At 40.1% G+C, this 18,913-nt stretch overlaps 1 protein-coding gene across 1 annotated transcript in view; it reads left to right on the top strand.

The window, feature by feature from the left end:
* PLG (plasminogen) overlaps positions 1 to 18,913 on the top strand; it is a 178,889-nt gene that overhangs the window by 106,395 nt on the left and 53,581 nt on the right. The window contains exons 9-14 of the mRNA XM_040429283.1: positions 1,564 to 1,685; positions 5,616 to 5,781; positions 10,755 to 10,930; positions 13,093 to 13,241; positions 14,144 to 14,240; positions 16,220 to 16,340. Coding sequence (XP_040285217.1) covers positions 1,564 to 1,685; positions 5,616 to 5,781; positions 10,755 to 10,930; positions 13,093 to 13,241; positions 14,144 to 14,240; positions 16,220 to 16,340 — 831 coding nt within the window. The remainder of the gene's footprint in view (positions 1 to 1,563; positions 1,686 to 5,615; positions 5,782 to 10,754; positions 10,931 to 13,092; positions 13,242 to 14,143; positions 14,241 to 16,219; positions 16,341 to 18,913) is intronic.

Genomic DNA, 18,913 nt, shown 5'->3' with positions numbered 1-18,913 from the left:
ATTGTATCATAACCATGGTGGTTAGTAAGTTGCTAGTAACAACTATTCCCTAGAGGTTACACCACTCTCAATTTGGCCTGCTTTTATACACTTTGCAGCTACTTATGGTCTAGAAAGATGGTGGTAAAATACAACATAAAAAAATTGCTATTAAAATCAGAAACAAATACCATCATCCTATAATGAGTGATACTGTCCGTTTTCGGTTCTATAAGAAATGATTAGGAGGTAAATGTTGATTGTTGATGATGGTTTTATTCCTATTTGCTGTATTCTTTTGATTCTGCCATCTAAATAGCACAACATTTTTGTGTGTTTAGCATAAAAACTAGATACTTCTGTCGTTATAATACGCTGCCTTTAAAGGGTATCTGTCAGCAGATTTTTACCTATAAAACTGACTGACTTGTTGTATGTGCACTTGGCAGCTGAAGGCATCTGTGTTGGTCCCATGATCATATGTTCCTGCATTGCTGAGAAAAATTAGGTTTTAGTATATGCAAATGAGCCTCTAGGAGAAATGAGTGCATTGCCGTTATACCAAGAGGCTCAGATCTCTCTGCAACTACTGCACCCTTTGCAGCTTTTTCATTCTCTGTGGTAGCTTGGAGCCCTCTTAAGGATCCAAGGCTACCATAGCATTTGTTTCTATGGAAATAGGAAATAGAGAAAATAGCGAATCTTCCATAGACTGCAATGGTAATTAATTGCAGTCTGTGGGAGAAGCAATCTCATGATTTCATGTTCCCCTAGGGAGACTTTAAAACAGTAGGAAAAAAGTAAAAAAAAAAAGTTTTTTAATATATATGAAAAAATATAAATGTTCAAATCACCCCCATATTAAAAATAAACATAAATAAAAAAAATCATTTGCACTGCTGCATCCCAAAATGCCCATATTATTAAAATATGAATGTAAATGTATTTATCCTATGTGGTGAACGCCGTAACAAAAATTTTTTGCATGGCCATAGCTTTTTTTTATAAAGTTTTTATTTTTTTAAGTAGTAAAACACAAAAAAAACATAAAAAGTGGAATTACTGTAACTGTACTGACTTTCATAATGGACTGAACATATTTTTACCGTATAGGGAATGCTGTAAAAATAACACCTATAAACCGCGGCAGAATTGCATTTTTTTTCAATTCCACCCATTTAGAATTTTTTTTCAGCTACCTACTACATCATATGTTATACCAAATAATGCTATTAACAATTACCACTTGCAAAAAACAAGCCCTCATATGGCTTTGTGAACGGAAAAACTAAAAAGTTATAGTTCTGGTACAGTAAGACAATGAGTAAAAAATTTGAATGAAAAATCGCTAGATAATAAAATGGTTAATGAAGGATTAATCCACCTGAAACATTCCTCAGTATGAATCCTATATTATGAATTATTTTCATAATTGAAAATAACCCAGATAAGATATGAATAGGATAATAATGTTCATATGAAGCTTAAATACACCCACTGCTGTACAGTTCCTTGGCTTTCCTCTTCTGGGAAAATATGTATTTTGAAATACTTTAAACTATTATCAATCAATTTAATTTTCAGGAATCTAGATAAGAATTATTGCAGAAATCCAGATGGAGAGTCAACGCCTTGGTGTTATACCACTGACAAACAAACAAGATGGGAATATTGTGATATACCTAGCTGTGATGCTCCCCCTGTTGGTAAATGCATTAATTACTTGACAAGATATTGCATGATTTGCTTCATGTAATCATATAACTATGAGTTTAAGGCCTCTTTCACATGGGTGTGTGCGCCCTGTAGTCGTTCTGCGGCCCGCACCATTCCGTGCTTCCGTTCCGCACCATTCTGCATCTCCGGATTTGCAGACCCATTGAAGTGAATAGGTCCGCATCCGTGATGCGGAATGCCCACGGAACGGCACCCGTGTATTGCGGATCCGCAAATGCGGTCCGCAATACGGCAACAGAGTGCACACACCCATGTGAAAGAGGCCTAAGAAGGGGTTCTCCGGGAATTAAGAAAATGAAAATACGTAAATATTACATTATTTTAAATATATTACCAAATACCTTTCATTAGTTATACTGGCTCGTTTTGTTCAGGGAGCAATTATTGGGAGAAATAAAATGGCCACCGGCCACCGCCCTATTAGTACTCACAAAACCTGTCCTAATCACACAGCAGGACAAGTTACTTCACAACAATGATCTAAAGAGCTGCCTCCTCATCCCCTCTGCTCTGCTTGTCAGGGATTATAATCCTGAATACAGAGGATAAGATCTTCAGCTAAATCTCTGTGGGAATGTAGTTCAAGATGAGACATGAAGTACAGAGAGGATGGACAGGACAGACTGTGGTAATGTGGGCTATGTTAATGTAGCCGACTGTATAGAAGTGCTGCTGCTCATTAGCCACACTCTCTCCTAACTCTGTACTTCATGTCTCCTCATGATTAGTGTTGAGCGCGAATATTCGAATAGCGAATTTGTATCTCGAATATCGCAACTTCGAGAATTCGCGAATATTTCGAATATAGTGCTATATATTCGTTAGCGAATATTTGTCATTTTTTCCCATCTGAACACATGATTCCTCCCTGCTTCTTGCTCGTGGGCCAATGAGTCATTGGCCCAAAAGCAACTTAAGCAGGGAGGAATCATGACTTTAGATGGGAAAAATGCTGAATATTCAAAAAAAAAAATGAATATATAGCACTATATCGAATATATTCATTTTTTAGAATATTCATCTTTTTTTTTTTTCAATCTGTACATTTGTTCCACTTCGGCATACTCCTCCCCGACAAGCATCCCCATCACCATGGGAACGCCTGGGGGTTAGAATATACCATGGGATCTGAGTTTTCATGATCTCAGTGAGATCATGAAAACTCAGATCCGATGGTATATTCTAACCCCCAGGCGTTCCCATGGTGACGGGGACACTTGTCGGGGAGGAGTATGCCGGAGTGGAAAAACAGATTGAAAAAAAAAAGACGAATATTCCAAAAAACTAATATATTCGATATAGTGCTATATATTAGTTTTTTTAGAATATTCGTAATATTCTAAAACAAGAATATATAGAAATATAGCAAATATTTGAAAAAACTAATGTAGAGTAATTTAGCTACTATAGTACTATAATCTTCTTTGTCTAATAGTTGTAATTTTTTGCTCATCTGAAGTTCAGATTGGAAAAAAATTACGACTATTAAAAAAAATTATTATAACACCATATTAGCTAAATTGCTCTATATTCATTTTATTTTTTCAAATATTCGCTATATATTCTTGTTTTAGAATATTACGAATATTATAGAATATTCGTCATTTTTTTCCATCTGAAGTCATGATTCCTCCCTATTTAAGTAACTTAAGCAGGGAGGAATCATGACTTCAGATGGAATAAAATGATGAATATTCTAAAAAAAGAATATATAGCACTATATTCTATAGTGCTATACTGTATATTAGTTTTTGACCCACGCCTGTATTGATCGCATAATATTCGCATATTACGCAATCATTACCTTGCCAATTTTTCGAGTAAAAAAATAAGTAGAATATAACAAATATTGTAATTCGCGAATACCGTATTTGTCGCCCTATAAGACACACCAGCCCATAAGACGCACCTAGGTTTTTGAGGAGGAAAATAAGAAAAAAATTATTTTTAACCAAAAAGTGTACTTTTGGTGGGTTTTGAACTAATGGTGGTCTGTGCATGACACTACTATGGGGGATCTGTGGATGGCACTGTTACGGGGGATCTGTAGGTGGCACTGTTAAGGGGGGATCTGTGGACGGCACTGTTATAGGGGATCTGTGGATGGCACTGTTATGAGGGGGATCTGTGGATGGCACTGTTATGGGGGGCATCTGTGGATGGCACTGTTATGGGGGGCATCTGTGGATGGCACTGTTATGGGGGGATCTGTGGATGGCACTGTTATGGGGGCATCTGTGGATGGCACTGTTATGGGGGGTGATCTGTGGATGGCACTATTATGGGGGGGTGATCTGTGGATGGCACTGTTATGGGGGGGGAGATCTGTGGATGGCACTGCTATATATGTGTCACCCACAGATCCCCCACCCCATAACAGTGCCATCCACATATCCCCCACCCCATAATAGTGGCATCCACAGATGCCCTAATATACCGGAGCTAAATCTGTGGGAGTGGGGATGGAGGAGGGGCCGGTGTCATGCAAATGCGGCGGGGCCGGTGCGGTCACTGTTCTCCGGCCCCCCCGCTCACTCACTTCCTTATTGCCTAAACCTTTTATAATAATAACTTTAATTGAAGTTCCGATCCCCAGCCCCATCTGTACTACTTACTAAATGTCCTGTAGCAGGCAGAGCAGGGTGGGCTGCCGGCCGTAATTCACTGACGTCACGTGTCTGCGCTGCCTACTTTATGAATGAAGTATACGGCGCAGGCACGTTACGTCAGTGAGTTACGGCTGGCCGCCCGCCCTGCTCTGTCTGCTACAGGACATTTAGTAAGTAGTACAGATGGGGCTGGGGATCGGAACTTCAATTAAAGTTATCATTATAAAAGGTTTAGGCAATAAGGAAGTGAGTGAGCGTTAGGGCCGGAGTACAGTCACCTGCACCGCCCCGCCGCATTTCCATGACACCGGCCCCTCTCCCCTACAGCTGATACATCGCAGTCTGCGATGCTGCAGCATCGCAGACTGCGATGTAAAATTACAGCATTCGCCCCATAAGACGCAGGGGCATTTTTTTTGGGGGGGGGAGTGCGTCTTATGGGGCGAAAAATACAGTATTCAACGAATATTCTACAAAATATTTGTGAAATATCGCGAATTCGAATATGACCCATGCAGCTCATCACTCTCTATTCCTGAAGAAATTCAGCTGAAGATCTTATCCTCTGTATTCAGGATTATAATCCCTGACAAGCGGAGCAGAGAGACGGATGAGGCAGCTCTTTAGCCCATTGTTCTGAAGTAACTTGTCCTGCTGTGTGAACAGGACAGGTTTTGTGTGTACTAATAGGACAGCATTTTATTTCCCCTAATGATTGCTCCCCAGACAGAATAGCCATTATAACTGATGAAAGGTATTTGGGAATATATTTATAATAAAGTAATATTTAAGCATTTTCAATCATTTTATTTTCTTAATTACCAGAAACCCCTTTAATGAAAAGTCATTTACATTGTTTGATTGTTTTATTGAACACAATGTGAAATACAGAATTGAGAACAATTTTGTGCAAGACCCCCAATATATTATTGTATTGTCGCATAAGATGACTGATGGCTGACAAACATCTCCCTCCATTTAGGGTCCATTCACATGTCCGTATGTGTTTTGCAGATCCGCAAAACATGAACACCGGCAATGTGCGTTCCACATTTTGCGGACCGCACATCGCCGCACTTTTCTTGTCCGCAATTGCAGACAAGAATAGGGCATGTTCTATTTTTTTGCAGATCCGAAAGTGCAGATCCACAAATGTGGATGCGGACAGCACATTGAAAAGAAGTGTCACTTCTTGTGTATATTGCATGGCAGGTTATCAGACTATAACCATTGCTTTAGCTTTGCATGAATCAGTTGTATTATAGTCCTTTTTATGTCTATGTTTTACAGCTAAACCGGCTCCTACCACTTCAGCTGCAGTTTCTGAATGTTACACAGGAAATGGTGAAACTTATAGAGGTACAACATACCTGACGGTTTCAGGTAAAAGATGTCAGGAATGGAGCTCTATGGTGCCTCACACACATGTAAAAACCCCTGATAAGTATCCAAATGCGTAAGTAAAATTTTCCTTAAACTGTAATTTTAGACATGCATTATTTTGATGTTTTTTTTTTGCAGATTTCTCTTGCTATGTCCTCATTTATTAATCATTGTGCCGACATACACATGCAATAGGTGAACTCCATGCCTTCAAATACATTAAGGCTACTTTCACACTAGCGTTCAGAGCGGGTCCGTCTGATGTCTGCACAGACGGATCCGCTCATATAATGCAGACTTGGGGTCCGTTCAGAACGGATCCGTCTGCATTATATTGTAGAAAAAATTCTAAGTGTGAAAGTAGCTTCAGACGGATCTGTCCAGACTTTACATTGAAAGTCAATGGGGGACGGATCCGTTTGAAGATTGAGCCATATTGTGTCATCTTTAAACGGATCCGTCCCCATTGACTTACATTGTTAGTCTGGGCGGATCCGCTTGCCTCCACACGGGCAGCAGCGTTCAGGTGTCCGCTTGCTGAGCGGAGGCTGAACGCTGCCAGACTGATGCATTCTGAGCGGATCCGCTACCACTCAGAATGCATTAGGGCAGTACGGATGCGTTCGGGGCCGCTTGTGAGCCCCTTCAAACGGAGCTCACAAGCGGACACCCGAACGCTAGTGTGAAAGTAGCCTAATAGAGATTGACATGTCAGGTTCCCTCCAAAACCAATTTCACATACAGTATTCATATTTGTTCAGTATTTGTCATCAGTATTTGTGGCTATGGCTTACAAATACTGATGCAAAATACTGACCGTGATAAAGTGGCTGAGTAGTCTTTCACTCTTTTCCAGCACCAGAGCTACTGCAGAACAGCTGATCGGTGGGGTTCCTGTAGTCGAAGCCTTGGGATAGGTATCATGGGGAGTTGCTTCAAGGTTCCTTCATACAGCAGCCAGATGATTCAGATGGAGCTTAAAGGGGTTGTCTCACGTCAGTAAGTGGCATTTATAATGTAGAGAAAGTTAATACAAGCCACTTACTAATGTATTGTGATTGTCCGGATTGCCTCCTTTGCTGGCTGGATTCATTTTTATATCACATCATACACTGCTCGTTTCCATGGTTACAGACCACCCTGCAATTCATCAGTGGTGGTTGTTCTTGCACAATATAGGAAAAAGCACTAGCCTATGTGTGCTCCTATGGTCCCGGCCACCAGAGAGGCTGATGCTTTTTCCTATAGTGTGCAAGCACGACCACCAGTGATGGATTGCAGGGTGGTCTGTAACCATGGAAACGAGCAGTGTATAATGTGATGGAAAAATGAATCCAGCTAACAAAGGAAGCAATATGGACAATAACAATGCATTAGTAAGTGGCTTGTATTAACTTTCTCTACATTATAAATGCCACTTACTGACGTGAGACAACCCCTTTAAGCTCCATCTGGATCATCTGGCTGCTGTATGAAGGAACCTTGAAGCAACTCCCCATGATACCTATCCCTAGGATAGGTCAACAATATGAGATTGGCGAGGCTTCTTTTATTTGTAATCCAATCCAACTAAATATCTCAGCATCAGCATCTCCCTGATCAGACAATCCTCACACATGGTCCTAGGATCTGGCCTCAACTCAGATCCTAACCCTTTCAGTGCAAAACAGAAACTATCAACTACCACATCAACTTCTTTACTTTTTCTTCTCATCACTCCCCCAACCCATTGGTAGGTAGGGGAGGGAACAACCCCAACCATCCAGCACCTCCTGAATGGTCCATAATAAAAAGGTGATGAAATCCATGGTGTCTTGTCTTCCCCTCCACATTCCAAGGTGTCTCCGGACAGTCAACAAAATGTTTATTTAGTGAGGCCCCCAGCAACACAGAAATGGTTTACGGCCCCTTCCCCTCTGAATGTTTGTAAGATATATGACTCTAATAGGGTCTGTAGGTCCATAGCAGATAAGAGGAGGATGGAGGCTATTCATTGTAACAAGCACATTAGGATGAAAAAAGGCTTGAAATGATGCCCCTGTCACAAAAGGCCATTGATATAAAAGTCCCAGAGAACTGGTTTAATTTTATTATTGTCATTTTTTTTTCTACATTTTTTCTGTATCACAGATATTAGTGCTGTAATGCCTGCCAGCCATTAAATTGCTATTAACAGCGATCTGCATACAAATGAATGCTGAAAGGAAACAAATCATCTCGTCCCAGCACAACCCTTTCCCCTCCTTGCAACAGCATGGAGGCTTATGACGTAATTGGTGCTTAAATGCGCTGATGATGCACCGTGTTTAGCATTTTTTGTTACAGGAGCTGATCATTATGGCTCCTGTCACTTCTGGAGTGTTGGTCTGACAGTCTATCAGCCCAAACTTTTTAATGGCAGAGCACTAAGCGGCACAATCTGCCATTAAGACCATATATTTTGCCTTCTATCTGACATCTAAGCTCCCTTCAAACATCTTTTGGCATATCACTGAAACATGTCAGAATATTTAAATAGTGGTGATCTATCCCACGTAACCCACACATTGCTAGAATGAAGAGGTCGCTGTGCTCCTCTGAGCACTATGATGTGTTGTCTTCACTTCCTTCAAACAACTTAAGGGCCCTTTATAAGGAATTCACTAACGAATGTTCATAGGAATGCTCGTTAGTGATTATCTGGCGGTGTGAATGTACTGCCGATTACCCGAGGAATGCGCAAAATGCGTGTTCATTGGATAATTCGATCCTTTGTGCGCACACAAAAATTATCGTTTGCTTGCAGCACATCGTGCTGTCAAAACATGATCTGCTGCTGGCAAACTACAAGTCAGCATGGGGAACAGCAAAGGCATTAGTGATCGCTCCTTCCCATACTGTGGAGGAGATTGCTGTATGTAACAGCAGTGGTCTCCTCTGCTGATGAGCAGTCAATTGTCGGGAAGGAACGCTTCCTTCCTGACAATCTGCTGCTCTGTCCTCCCATGTAAAGGGACCTTGAGGCCCCTTTCACACGGGCGAGTATTCCGCGCGGATGCGATGCGTGAGGTGAAAGCATTGCACCCGCACTGAATCCTGACCCATTCATTTCTATGGGGCTGTGCACATGAGCAGTGATTTTCAGATAAGATAAGATAAGATGCCTTTATTGTCACTGTACAATACAATGTAATACAATGTACGATACAATGAAATGTTGTTTGGAGCAATCCTAGATGCCATGGACAGAGGAACAAGAACTGACCATTAAACTAAAGCATTACACTAGAAAAAAAAAAAAAACATTGCACTAGAAAGCATTACTATTCACAGTTCACAGCATATATATAGCAAGAGCAAGGTAGGAAGTGCTTATGAGTATATATACACACTGATTCAGACCCCACTGCAGACAAGAGATCATCATGGGTTCATGAATGCAGCAGTTACTTTCAGTCTGTGGTAGTTTCTATCCTAGGAAGGGGCAATAGTCTCTGAGCATTTAGGAGACTGATTGCTTTGGGGTAAAAGCTGTTCTTCAGCTTGCATCACTTGTGCGTTGCGTGAAAATCGCAGCATGCTCTATATTCAGCGTTTTTCATGCAACGCAGGCCCCATAGAAGTGAATGGGGCTGCGTGAAAATCGCAAGCATTCGCAAGCAAGTGCGGATGCGGTGCGATTTTCACTCACGGTTGCTAGGAGACGATCGGGATGGAGACACGATCATTATTATTTTCCCTTATAACATGGTTATAAGGGAAAATAATAGCATTCTGAATACAGAATGCATAGTAAAACAGCGCTGGAGGGGTTAAAAAAATAAAAATAAAATTTAATTTACCTTAGTCCACTTGATCACGTAGCCGGCATCTCCTTCTGTCTCCTTTACTGAACAGGACTTGTGGTGAGCATTCATTATAGGTCAAGGACCTTTGATGACGTCACTTCGGTCATCACATGATCCATCACATGATCTTTTACCATGGTGATGGATCATGTGATGACCGGAGTGACGTCATCAAAGGTCCTGTTCCTGTAATTAATGCTCACCACAGGTCCTATTCAACAAAGGAGACAGAAGGAGATGACGGGCCGCGATCAAGTGGATTAAGGTGAGTTAATTTTTATTTTTATTTTTTTTAAACCCTCCAGCGCTAGTTTACTATGCATTCTGTATTCAGAATGCTATTATTTTACCTTATAACCATGTTAAAAGGGAAAATAATACAATCTACAGAACACCGATCCCAAGCCCGAACTTCTGTGAAGAAGTTCGGGTTTGGGTACCAAACATGCACGATTTTTCTCACGCGAGTGCAAAACGCATTACAATTTTTTGCTCCTGCGCGGAAAAATTGCGGGTGTTCCCGTAATGCACCTGCACATTTTTCCGCAACGCCCATCTGAAAGAGGCCTAAGGGTTGTTAAAAGGAACAGACCTCATCAATTACATTATCTAATAGTCTGAGAGATTACTGAAAAACAAAAGCAGAGTAAGCCCTTATTCACACACCGTGTTAGTGATGGTATTTGTCACAAGATAGTGTTTCATCTGTGAAGATATCTGTGAAGGGTCCACACAGATATCTGTGTGTCCATTTATTTGTTCTCCGTGTGTCATCCATATTCCATGTGCACTGCTCAGTGGGAGTGTTTGGTCTGGATCACAGTCAGTGGAAAACCACTGATATGTGAATAAACACATTAAAGTCAATGGATCAGTGTGATGTTTGTGAAGGACATGGACAGCACACGTCCATGATTCACTAATGTGTGAATAAGCCCTCTTGGCACTGCAGCTATCAAGTGCACACAAGGTTTTATACTCAGTGTACAATATTTCTCTACAACATGACATTCTTTTACCCAATGTCCATCCTTCTCCCTTTCTTTCAGAAAACTAAATCAGCACTTGATACAAATTTACAACCCAGTAGAGTGGGTCTTTTTAGAGACTTGGCTACTATTTGAAGCATCTTTGCTTATATTTCCTGCTTTCAAAAATAGTAATTTCCAAATGCCAAAATTTAAATGCTGATATTATGAAATACATTTTGTATTTGCAGGGGTCTTGAAAGAAATTACTGCAGAAATCCAGATAATGATAAGAGTCCATGGTGCTATACCAATGATCCAAGTGTGAGATGGGAGTATTGTAACTTGAAGAGATGCCTTGAACCGCCACAATTAGAACAACAGCCCATTAAAACAACAAAACCTACTATAGTCTCATCTAGTCCAGGTGAAGCAAAGTATTTTACAAAGCAGGTTCAACTAACATCCGCAGTATAGTAATACTAACATAAGATCAAACCCTGTAATAAGGAGTTGGTTGTATAACATTTACAGTCCGGGGTGGGCCATTTATATGGATACACCTTAATAAAATGGGAATGGTTGGTGATATTAACTTCCTGTTTGTGGCACATTAGTATATGTTAGGGGGGAAACTTTTCAAGATGGGTGGTGACCATAGCGGCCATTTTGAATCCAACTTTTGTTTTTTCAATAGGAAGATAAAAGTCTAAGGGGGTCAGATCGGGAGACCTTGGGGGCCATTCAACTGGCCCACAATGACCAATCCACTTTCCAGGAAACTGTTCATCTAGGAATGCTCGGACCTGACACCCATAATGTGGTGGTAAACCATCTTGTGGTGGTGCATTCCTAGATGAACAGTTTCCTGGAAAGTGGATTGGTCGTCGTGGGCAAGTTGAATGGCCCCCAAGGTTTCCCGATCTGACCCCCTTAGACTTTTATCTTTGGGGTCATCTGAAGGCAATTGTCTATGCTGTGAAGATATGAGATGTGCAGCACCTGAAACTACGGATACTGGAAGCCTGTGCTAGCATTTCTCCTGCGGTGTTGTTATCAGTGTGTGAAGAGTGGGAGAAGAGGGTTGCATTGACAATCCAACACAATGGGCAGCACATTGAACACATTTTATAAGTGGTCAGAAACTTGTAAATAACTCATAAAAGAATAAAGTTACGTTAAAACCAAGCACACCATTGTTTTTCGTGTGAAATTCCCAATAAGTTTGATGTGTCACATGACCCTCTTCCTATTAAAAAAACAAAAGTTGGATTCAAAATGGCCGACTTCAAAATGCCCGCCATGGTCACCACCCATCTTGAAAAGTTTCCCCCCTCACATATACTAATGTGCCACAAACAGGAAGTTAATATCACCAACCATTCCCATTTTATTAAGGTGTATCCATATAAATGGCCCACCTTGTAGTTCATTAATTCTAAAGTTTACAAAAAGAATCAAAAATTTACATAAAGCAAGTTGACTGTCTCTTTAAAACCCCTTTGAAAAACAAAAAAAAGCACGCAGAAGCAGCGCCTCATGTAAAGCATGTCTGGTAGAATACATATATGAGCGTAGATAAGTACTGCACTCACTGCAGCTATGCAGGCATAGTATATCTGAGCCATGTATCGACCAATGCCCCTTCATTAAGTTGGTCTCCGCACTGCGTAGATCACTGGAGGAATCCAAGTAGGTACTACTTTAACAGAAGAAGAAGTTCAGCTTCATCTCAGCAAATCCAAAATTGGGAAGGAAAAAATGACCAGTATTATTGCCACTGTTTGCATCATTTTACCTAACGAAAGGGGGCAATTCACCTCCAAAACGCATTTTTCAATAAAGGGTACAATTCACAATATTTTAACCCGTCATTGTTTGCTCCAGTGACAGCGCTACCGAAATCAAAGTCTTTCTGTTCTTCAAACATACCTACTTGGATTCCTCTGGTGACTTACACAGTGGTGAGACCTGCTAAATGATCAGCTCTTTGAAGGTACCTCAGCGCTCATACGAGCTCTGCCCTCTCTTCAGTGTTTACCTGCTCGCCGTTGACATTGCAGCTGTGAGCAGGTGGAATTACCTTCACTGCAATGGGATGGCTGCTTCCTATTCAAGTGAATAAAGCCATCTTTAGACCATATGTACTGCATTATTGCAAGTGTCTCTTTGGTAACACAAAAGGCTGATCTTTCACCATCTGTATGTATATTTTATAAAGGTGTACTGTGTGCATATGGGGGAGACGGGATACAGCTCCTCCCAGAATCAAATGGCAGTGACATCTTCATGAGAATAAAATATCATCTGGCAGAGTAAGAAAGCGCTGTACGCATTTATGTAATGCAGCTTTTAGAGTATCACTAGCACCATAGGTGTATGACTGTTATTCATACTATGTAGCTACAGTTGAACTTCACACACTTTTTCATTTTCCAAATAAAGGTTTCTAGATGTGTAAGCAATCTGATAAGGAGGAGACTATGTCCATCCAATTCATATACAGTATTATGAAACTATATGCAGTGAAATATTGTAACGCTGTGGTCGACACTTTATAAAAGAATTCCTTGTACGTATATCTTCCAGACTGTATGATTGGTAAAGGCCAAGACTACCGAGGCACAAAATCTGTAACTGTGAAGGGATACACCTGTCAAGCATGGAATTCACAAACACCTCATGCACATTCAAGCTTTACTCCACAAACTCACCCACATTCTGCCTTGGATAACAACGTAAGCTACTAAGGTTCATTGCAGTACTCTGAGTTCTGAGATTATTTTCTGTCCACAGTACTCTAACTATGCTTTACATATCTTCTGTTATGCATGTTAACCCAGGTAAGCTATGAAACATTTCAAGGAGCATGCTAATTACCTACGTCTAAATTCTGTAGGCTCATGAATATATTGGCAAATGTATATAAGTGGAAATTATACAGAATTGCAAAATTATATAAATTCTTGATAAACCTTCCTCGGATAGTGATAGTATTATCTATTTAAAAGGTTGGGTAGTCTATATTACTAGCTGCACAAATGCTGGTAACAGAGCATACATGCAGCTAGTAATAAGCATTATTAAACTATTGCCACTCATGTCTGATAGTTTAATACGAGTAATTCATGTTTGAAGCTGTGCTCGGACGGAACCCTCCATCAGTGGCCTCCATTTACTAACATTAGGGACGGAATGCGCGTACATTCGTTTTCCCCTCTGTCCCCAGTGTAATTAATGGCGGTCGCTGATGGACAGGACCCTCCAACAGTGGCCATGTTCTGAGCACAGCACCGGCATTCAGGTCAGCGGACCTGCATGTAAACATGAATTATTCATATTAAACTATCGGACACCAGTGCTGATAGTTTAAAGGGGTTATCTGGGAATTTGATATTATTGGCCTATCCTTAGGATAGGTCATTAATATCAGATCAGACCTCGGGTGAGCGCATGAGCCTCTTCATAATATGCTTCATAACAGTTTTTAAGTCTGGTACTTTCTAAGTACTTCTAATGTGTTAAACGATTGAAAAGTGATGCAGCATATGCTTATGTAGTTATGCTATATGGAAATGCATGTTATCATGTACTACAAATGCTAAAAATTATTTCTGTGGTTTCTCTCAATCGTATATAGTACTGCAGAAACCCGGATGGAGATATCAACGGCCCATGGTGTTTTGTTACAACTCCTGGATCAGTAAGCTGGGATTATTGTGACATTCCAGCCTGTGGTAAATATTTCCAGCTATACCAAGACTAAAAGAATTTCCTAAAGCAATTTTTGTTTCATAAATGAAGTTATATGTGTGGAACAAAGAATTGGCCATGTTGAAATCCAACATTCACGATCTTTCTTTCCCTTGACCTCTGCCATCGGTGGAAAGATGTGATGCCCCCTATTCTCTATTGAATAAAAATACGCCAATTATATATCCCTATCTATCCAGGATCTGGTCACTGTGACATGTCACAATACCACATGTAACATTTGAAAATGTTTCTGCATTCAAAATAAAGCAGAACATTCTGGCGCACACTCTTCACAACATCTAACAGTTTTCCCCTGTCCCTCCCTGGTTATCCATCTTTCACTCCCACCATACCATGAGTACTTAGTTCCTATATGAAAACAGAATTTACATTAGAATACCCCTATGTTCGATGAATTCAGTGAGTAAGAGCAGAAACACAAGCAAGTTTTGTGCGAGAAACTTGCAGCGCGCAGCAGTGTGAGTTCCTGTTTTCCTGTTCTGACCTCCGCTTTTATTAACTGGATCGCACAGCATTATAATAATTTAGTGACCCTGAGGGACCTGTATCGACTGATTTACACTGAAAGCATTATGTCAGTGTAATTCAATAGATTTCAGGTTTATAAATCATTATAAAACTATCTGAAACAGAGTTCAGAAGGACAGAACTCACACTGTCACACACAGCGAGTTGCTAGCACTGAACTGACTTGTGTGTGTCTGCCCTAAAGGTTTAAAAAGATTTTTCCAACAACAACATTTAGCACCGATCCATCTCTCAATTTTCCAGCAGTCGGAGTAATCCCTATGGTCATACATTTACCACCTATCCTTTGGATAGGTGATACATGTTTTTCTGAGGTGCCCTTTAACATAAAGTAAATTCCCAAACAGACTGTAACTGAAAACAAGTACATGTTGCTTAATCTAGTAATGTACCTTGATTTAAGGTTAGTAGGTCCCAGATGGATAGCTATCACATGACAGAAAATAGTGTATGTAGACTAGTAGATCCATTTCCAAGATATTCCCCTTCATATGTGAAGGCAGAGATATACATAGAGGGATATCAACAGAAACGCTAAATGTGAGCTGCTCATTGGTATAAGTGAGCGGGTATAAGTTTCCTAAGACTGGAGAAAATGGTTGGCACGGCAGAACATTAGAAAGAGTTCAAGACCTCCAAATTCTCCAGCTGTCAATCCAGTCAAGGAACTATGAGCCCCACCTTGCAGCTTACAAGTCTTTAAATACTGTACCTGCTGCTAACCTCTTGGCACCAGATATCACAGGTGTCTTCAGAGATCTTGTGGAGGCCACAGCTTTTAGGTCAGGGCTTTTGGTGGTACTATGGGACCTACACAGTAATAGGCAGGTAGTTCTAATGTAATGGCTTATTCATGTATACTACATCTTTTATGTGACAATTAATAAACTTTCTAATCAGGATGGTTTGCTCTTACGCAGATGCTGGAGAGAGAGGTGTATCACAACTGTGCTGTGTAATATAAAGATAATTCATGTTAAAAAGTGAAAGCTTGAAGGGCTTGTCTAACTTTAGCAAATGGCATTTATCATGTAGAGAAAGTTAATACAAGGCACTTACTAATGTATTGTGATTGTCCATATTGCTTCCTTTGCTGGCTGGATTCATTTTTCCATCACATTATACACTGCTCGTATCCATGGGTTGCGATGACCCTGCAATCCAGAAGTGGTGGCCATGCTCGCACAATATAGGAAAAAAGCTGGGACTGTGGGAGCGAGCATGAATGCCATTTGCAGAATTAACCCCTTTTAATACTGAGACTTTTAAATGTATATACCATCGTTAGTGTCTTATTGTTTAGCGATAAGAAAAATATAACAGACTACTGGTTTTTATACATTGTCATTCATTGTCAAATTTGATATGATTTGATATGTCAGTTTTACATGACTATAATTTATTCCTTCAGCCTCAACAGAAATTGAATGTGGAAAGCCAAAGAAAAAGCAGAGAAAGTGCTTTGGAAGAATTGTGGGTGGGTGTGAAGCAAATCCACATTCGTGGCCATGGCAGATCAGCCTTCGGACTAGGTATGTCCCTATGTTTTAGTTTAGTTTTGCAGCAGCTTATATGACCTCACATTAATCAGTTAACAACTACCTATGCTTGTTGTTTTAACCACCTGCCATCTGGGCCATTTGCCCCCTTCCTGACCAGGCCAAATTTAGCAAAACTGACATATCTCACTTTATGTGGTAATGACTTTGGAACGCCTTTATTTATCCAAGTCATTCAGAGATTGTTTTCTCGTGATACATTGTACTTCATGATAGTCATAAATTTGAGTCAAAATATTTCACCTTTATTTATGAAAAAATCCCAAATTTACCAAAAAATTTGAAAAATTTGCAATTTTCTAAATTTCAATTTCTCTGCTTTTAAAGCAGAAAGTGATACCTTATAAAATATTTATTATTTAACATTCCCCATATGTCTACTTTATGTTGGCATCATTTTGGAAACGTCATTTTATTTTTTTAGGACGTTAGAAGGCTTAGAAGTTTAGAAGCAATTCTTCAAATTTTTAAGAAAATTGCCAAAACCCACTTTTTAAGGACCAGTACAGGTCTGAAGTCACTTTGTGGGGCCTACATAGTGGATACCCCCATAAATGACCCCATTGTAGAAACTACACCCCTCAAGGTATTCAAAACCGATTTTACAAACTTTGTTAACCCTTTAGGCGTTCCACAAGAATTAAAGGAAAATGGAGATCAAATTTTAAAATTTCACTTTTTTGGCAGATTTTCCATTTTAATCAATTTTTTTCTTTAACACATCGATGGTTAACAGCCAAACAAAACTCAATATTTATTACCCAGATTCTGCGGTTTACAGAAACACCCCACATGTGGTCATAAACTGCTGTATGGGCACACGGCAGGGAGCAGAAGAAAAGGAACCACATGGTTTTTAGATGCCATGTCCCATTTGAAGCCCCCTGATGCACCCTTACAGTAGAAATTCTCAAGAAGTGACCCTATTTTGGAAACTAGGGGATAAGGTGCCAGTTTTATTAGTACTATTTTTGTGTACATATGATTTTTTGATCATTCATTATAACACTTTATGGGGCAAGGTGACCAAAAAATTGGTTGTTTTAGCACAGTTTCTATTTATTTATTTTTACAGCGTTCACCTGAGGGGTTCAGTCAAGTGACATTTTTATAGAGCAGATTGTTATGGACGTGGCGATACCTAATATGTATACTTTTTCTCATTTATTAAAGTTTTACACAATAATAGCATTTTTGAAACAAAAAAATTATGTTTTAATGTGTCCATGTTCTGAGAGCTATAGTTTTTTTATTTTTTGAGAGATTTTCTTATGTAGGGGCTCATTTTTTGCGGGATGAGGTGACGGTTTTATTGGTACTATTTTGTGGGACATACGCGTTTTTGATCACTTGGTGTTGCACCTTTTGTGATGCAAGGTGACAAAAATTGCTTGTTTTGACACAGTTTTTTTTTTTTTTTTTTTTTACGGTGTTCACCCGAGGGGTTAGGTCATGTGATATTTTTATAGAGCTGTTTTTTACGGACGCGGCAATACCTAATATGTATACTTTTTTTATTTTTTCTATTTTTAACTTTTTTTTTTCATTCCTTACTTGGGGACTTTTTTTTTTTACATGTGAAACTTTTTTTTATTTTTTTATTTTCAACCTTTTATTTTTATTTTTTTTATTTTACACTTTTCGTCCCCCATAAGGTCATACAAGACCTCTGGGGGACATTTACTTCCCTTTTTTTTTTTTTTTTTTCACAGTTGATTTCTCCTGTAACTGGGGCTGACATAGTAGCCCCAGTTACAGGACAAATACACCCCTAGAGAGGCTGTACAGCAGCAATCCTGCGCTGTACATCCTCACAGCAGGGCTGATCGAGGTCTCTGAGAGACCTCACACAGCTCCTGCACACTCCGGTCACGGCGGTCACATGACCGCCGGAACAGGAAGCGCATAGCGCTTCCTTCTCTGCAGACACAGTGCTCGGTGAGCGCTGTGTCTGCAGCGATCCAGAAGGCAGGGACACCTGGGAACTGTCCCTGCCTTGTCTTAGGGTTGCCCTGCTGTCACTGACAGCGGGCAACCCGATCAGCAGCTGCACGATTAGCGTGCAGCTGCTATTTCTGAAAGGACGTTCTAAAACGTGCTTTCAGAAATAGACGTCCACCCATAGGACGTTTATATCCTATGGGCGGACGTAAAGCGGTTAAGGAGTTGTAAAAGAGAACTTGTCACAACGAAATGCAGCGCTATCAGCAGGCAGCATCAGCAGCTGCCACTAGGTGGAGCTCAAAGCAAAGAGATTTTCGCTTCCATTCTGGTAAATGGTAACTATATAAATTTCTATGCACTGAGCTCCCCCTAGTGATGGCTGCAGAGAAGCAGATTTATTAGTGTACTTATGCCAGTTGTCTGGTGTAAATACATTGAGAAATAGCTTAGGATGTACACCATATTTGTGAAGGATGTATTCCACTTGCTACATAGAAGTCAGAAAAAGTGGGTGAGGTGGAGGGTCAATTTTTATTACGATTTTTTTCTATTAAAATTTCTTCTGCTTAAATAAAAAAAACAAAAAAAAACAAACATGTTCA

Source organism: Bufo bufo, chromosome 4, assembly GCF_905171765.1.
Source record: "Bufo bufo chromosome 4, aBufBuf1.1, whole genome shotgun sequence".
NCBI lineage: Eukaryota > Metazoa > Chordata > Amphibia > Anura > Bufonidae > Bufo > Bufo bufo.
Note: the sequence above shows the minus strand (reverse complement) of the source record. Positions and strands in the feature narration are given on the sequence as shown.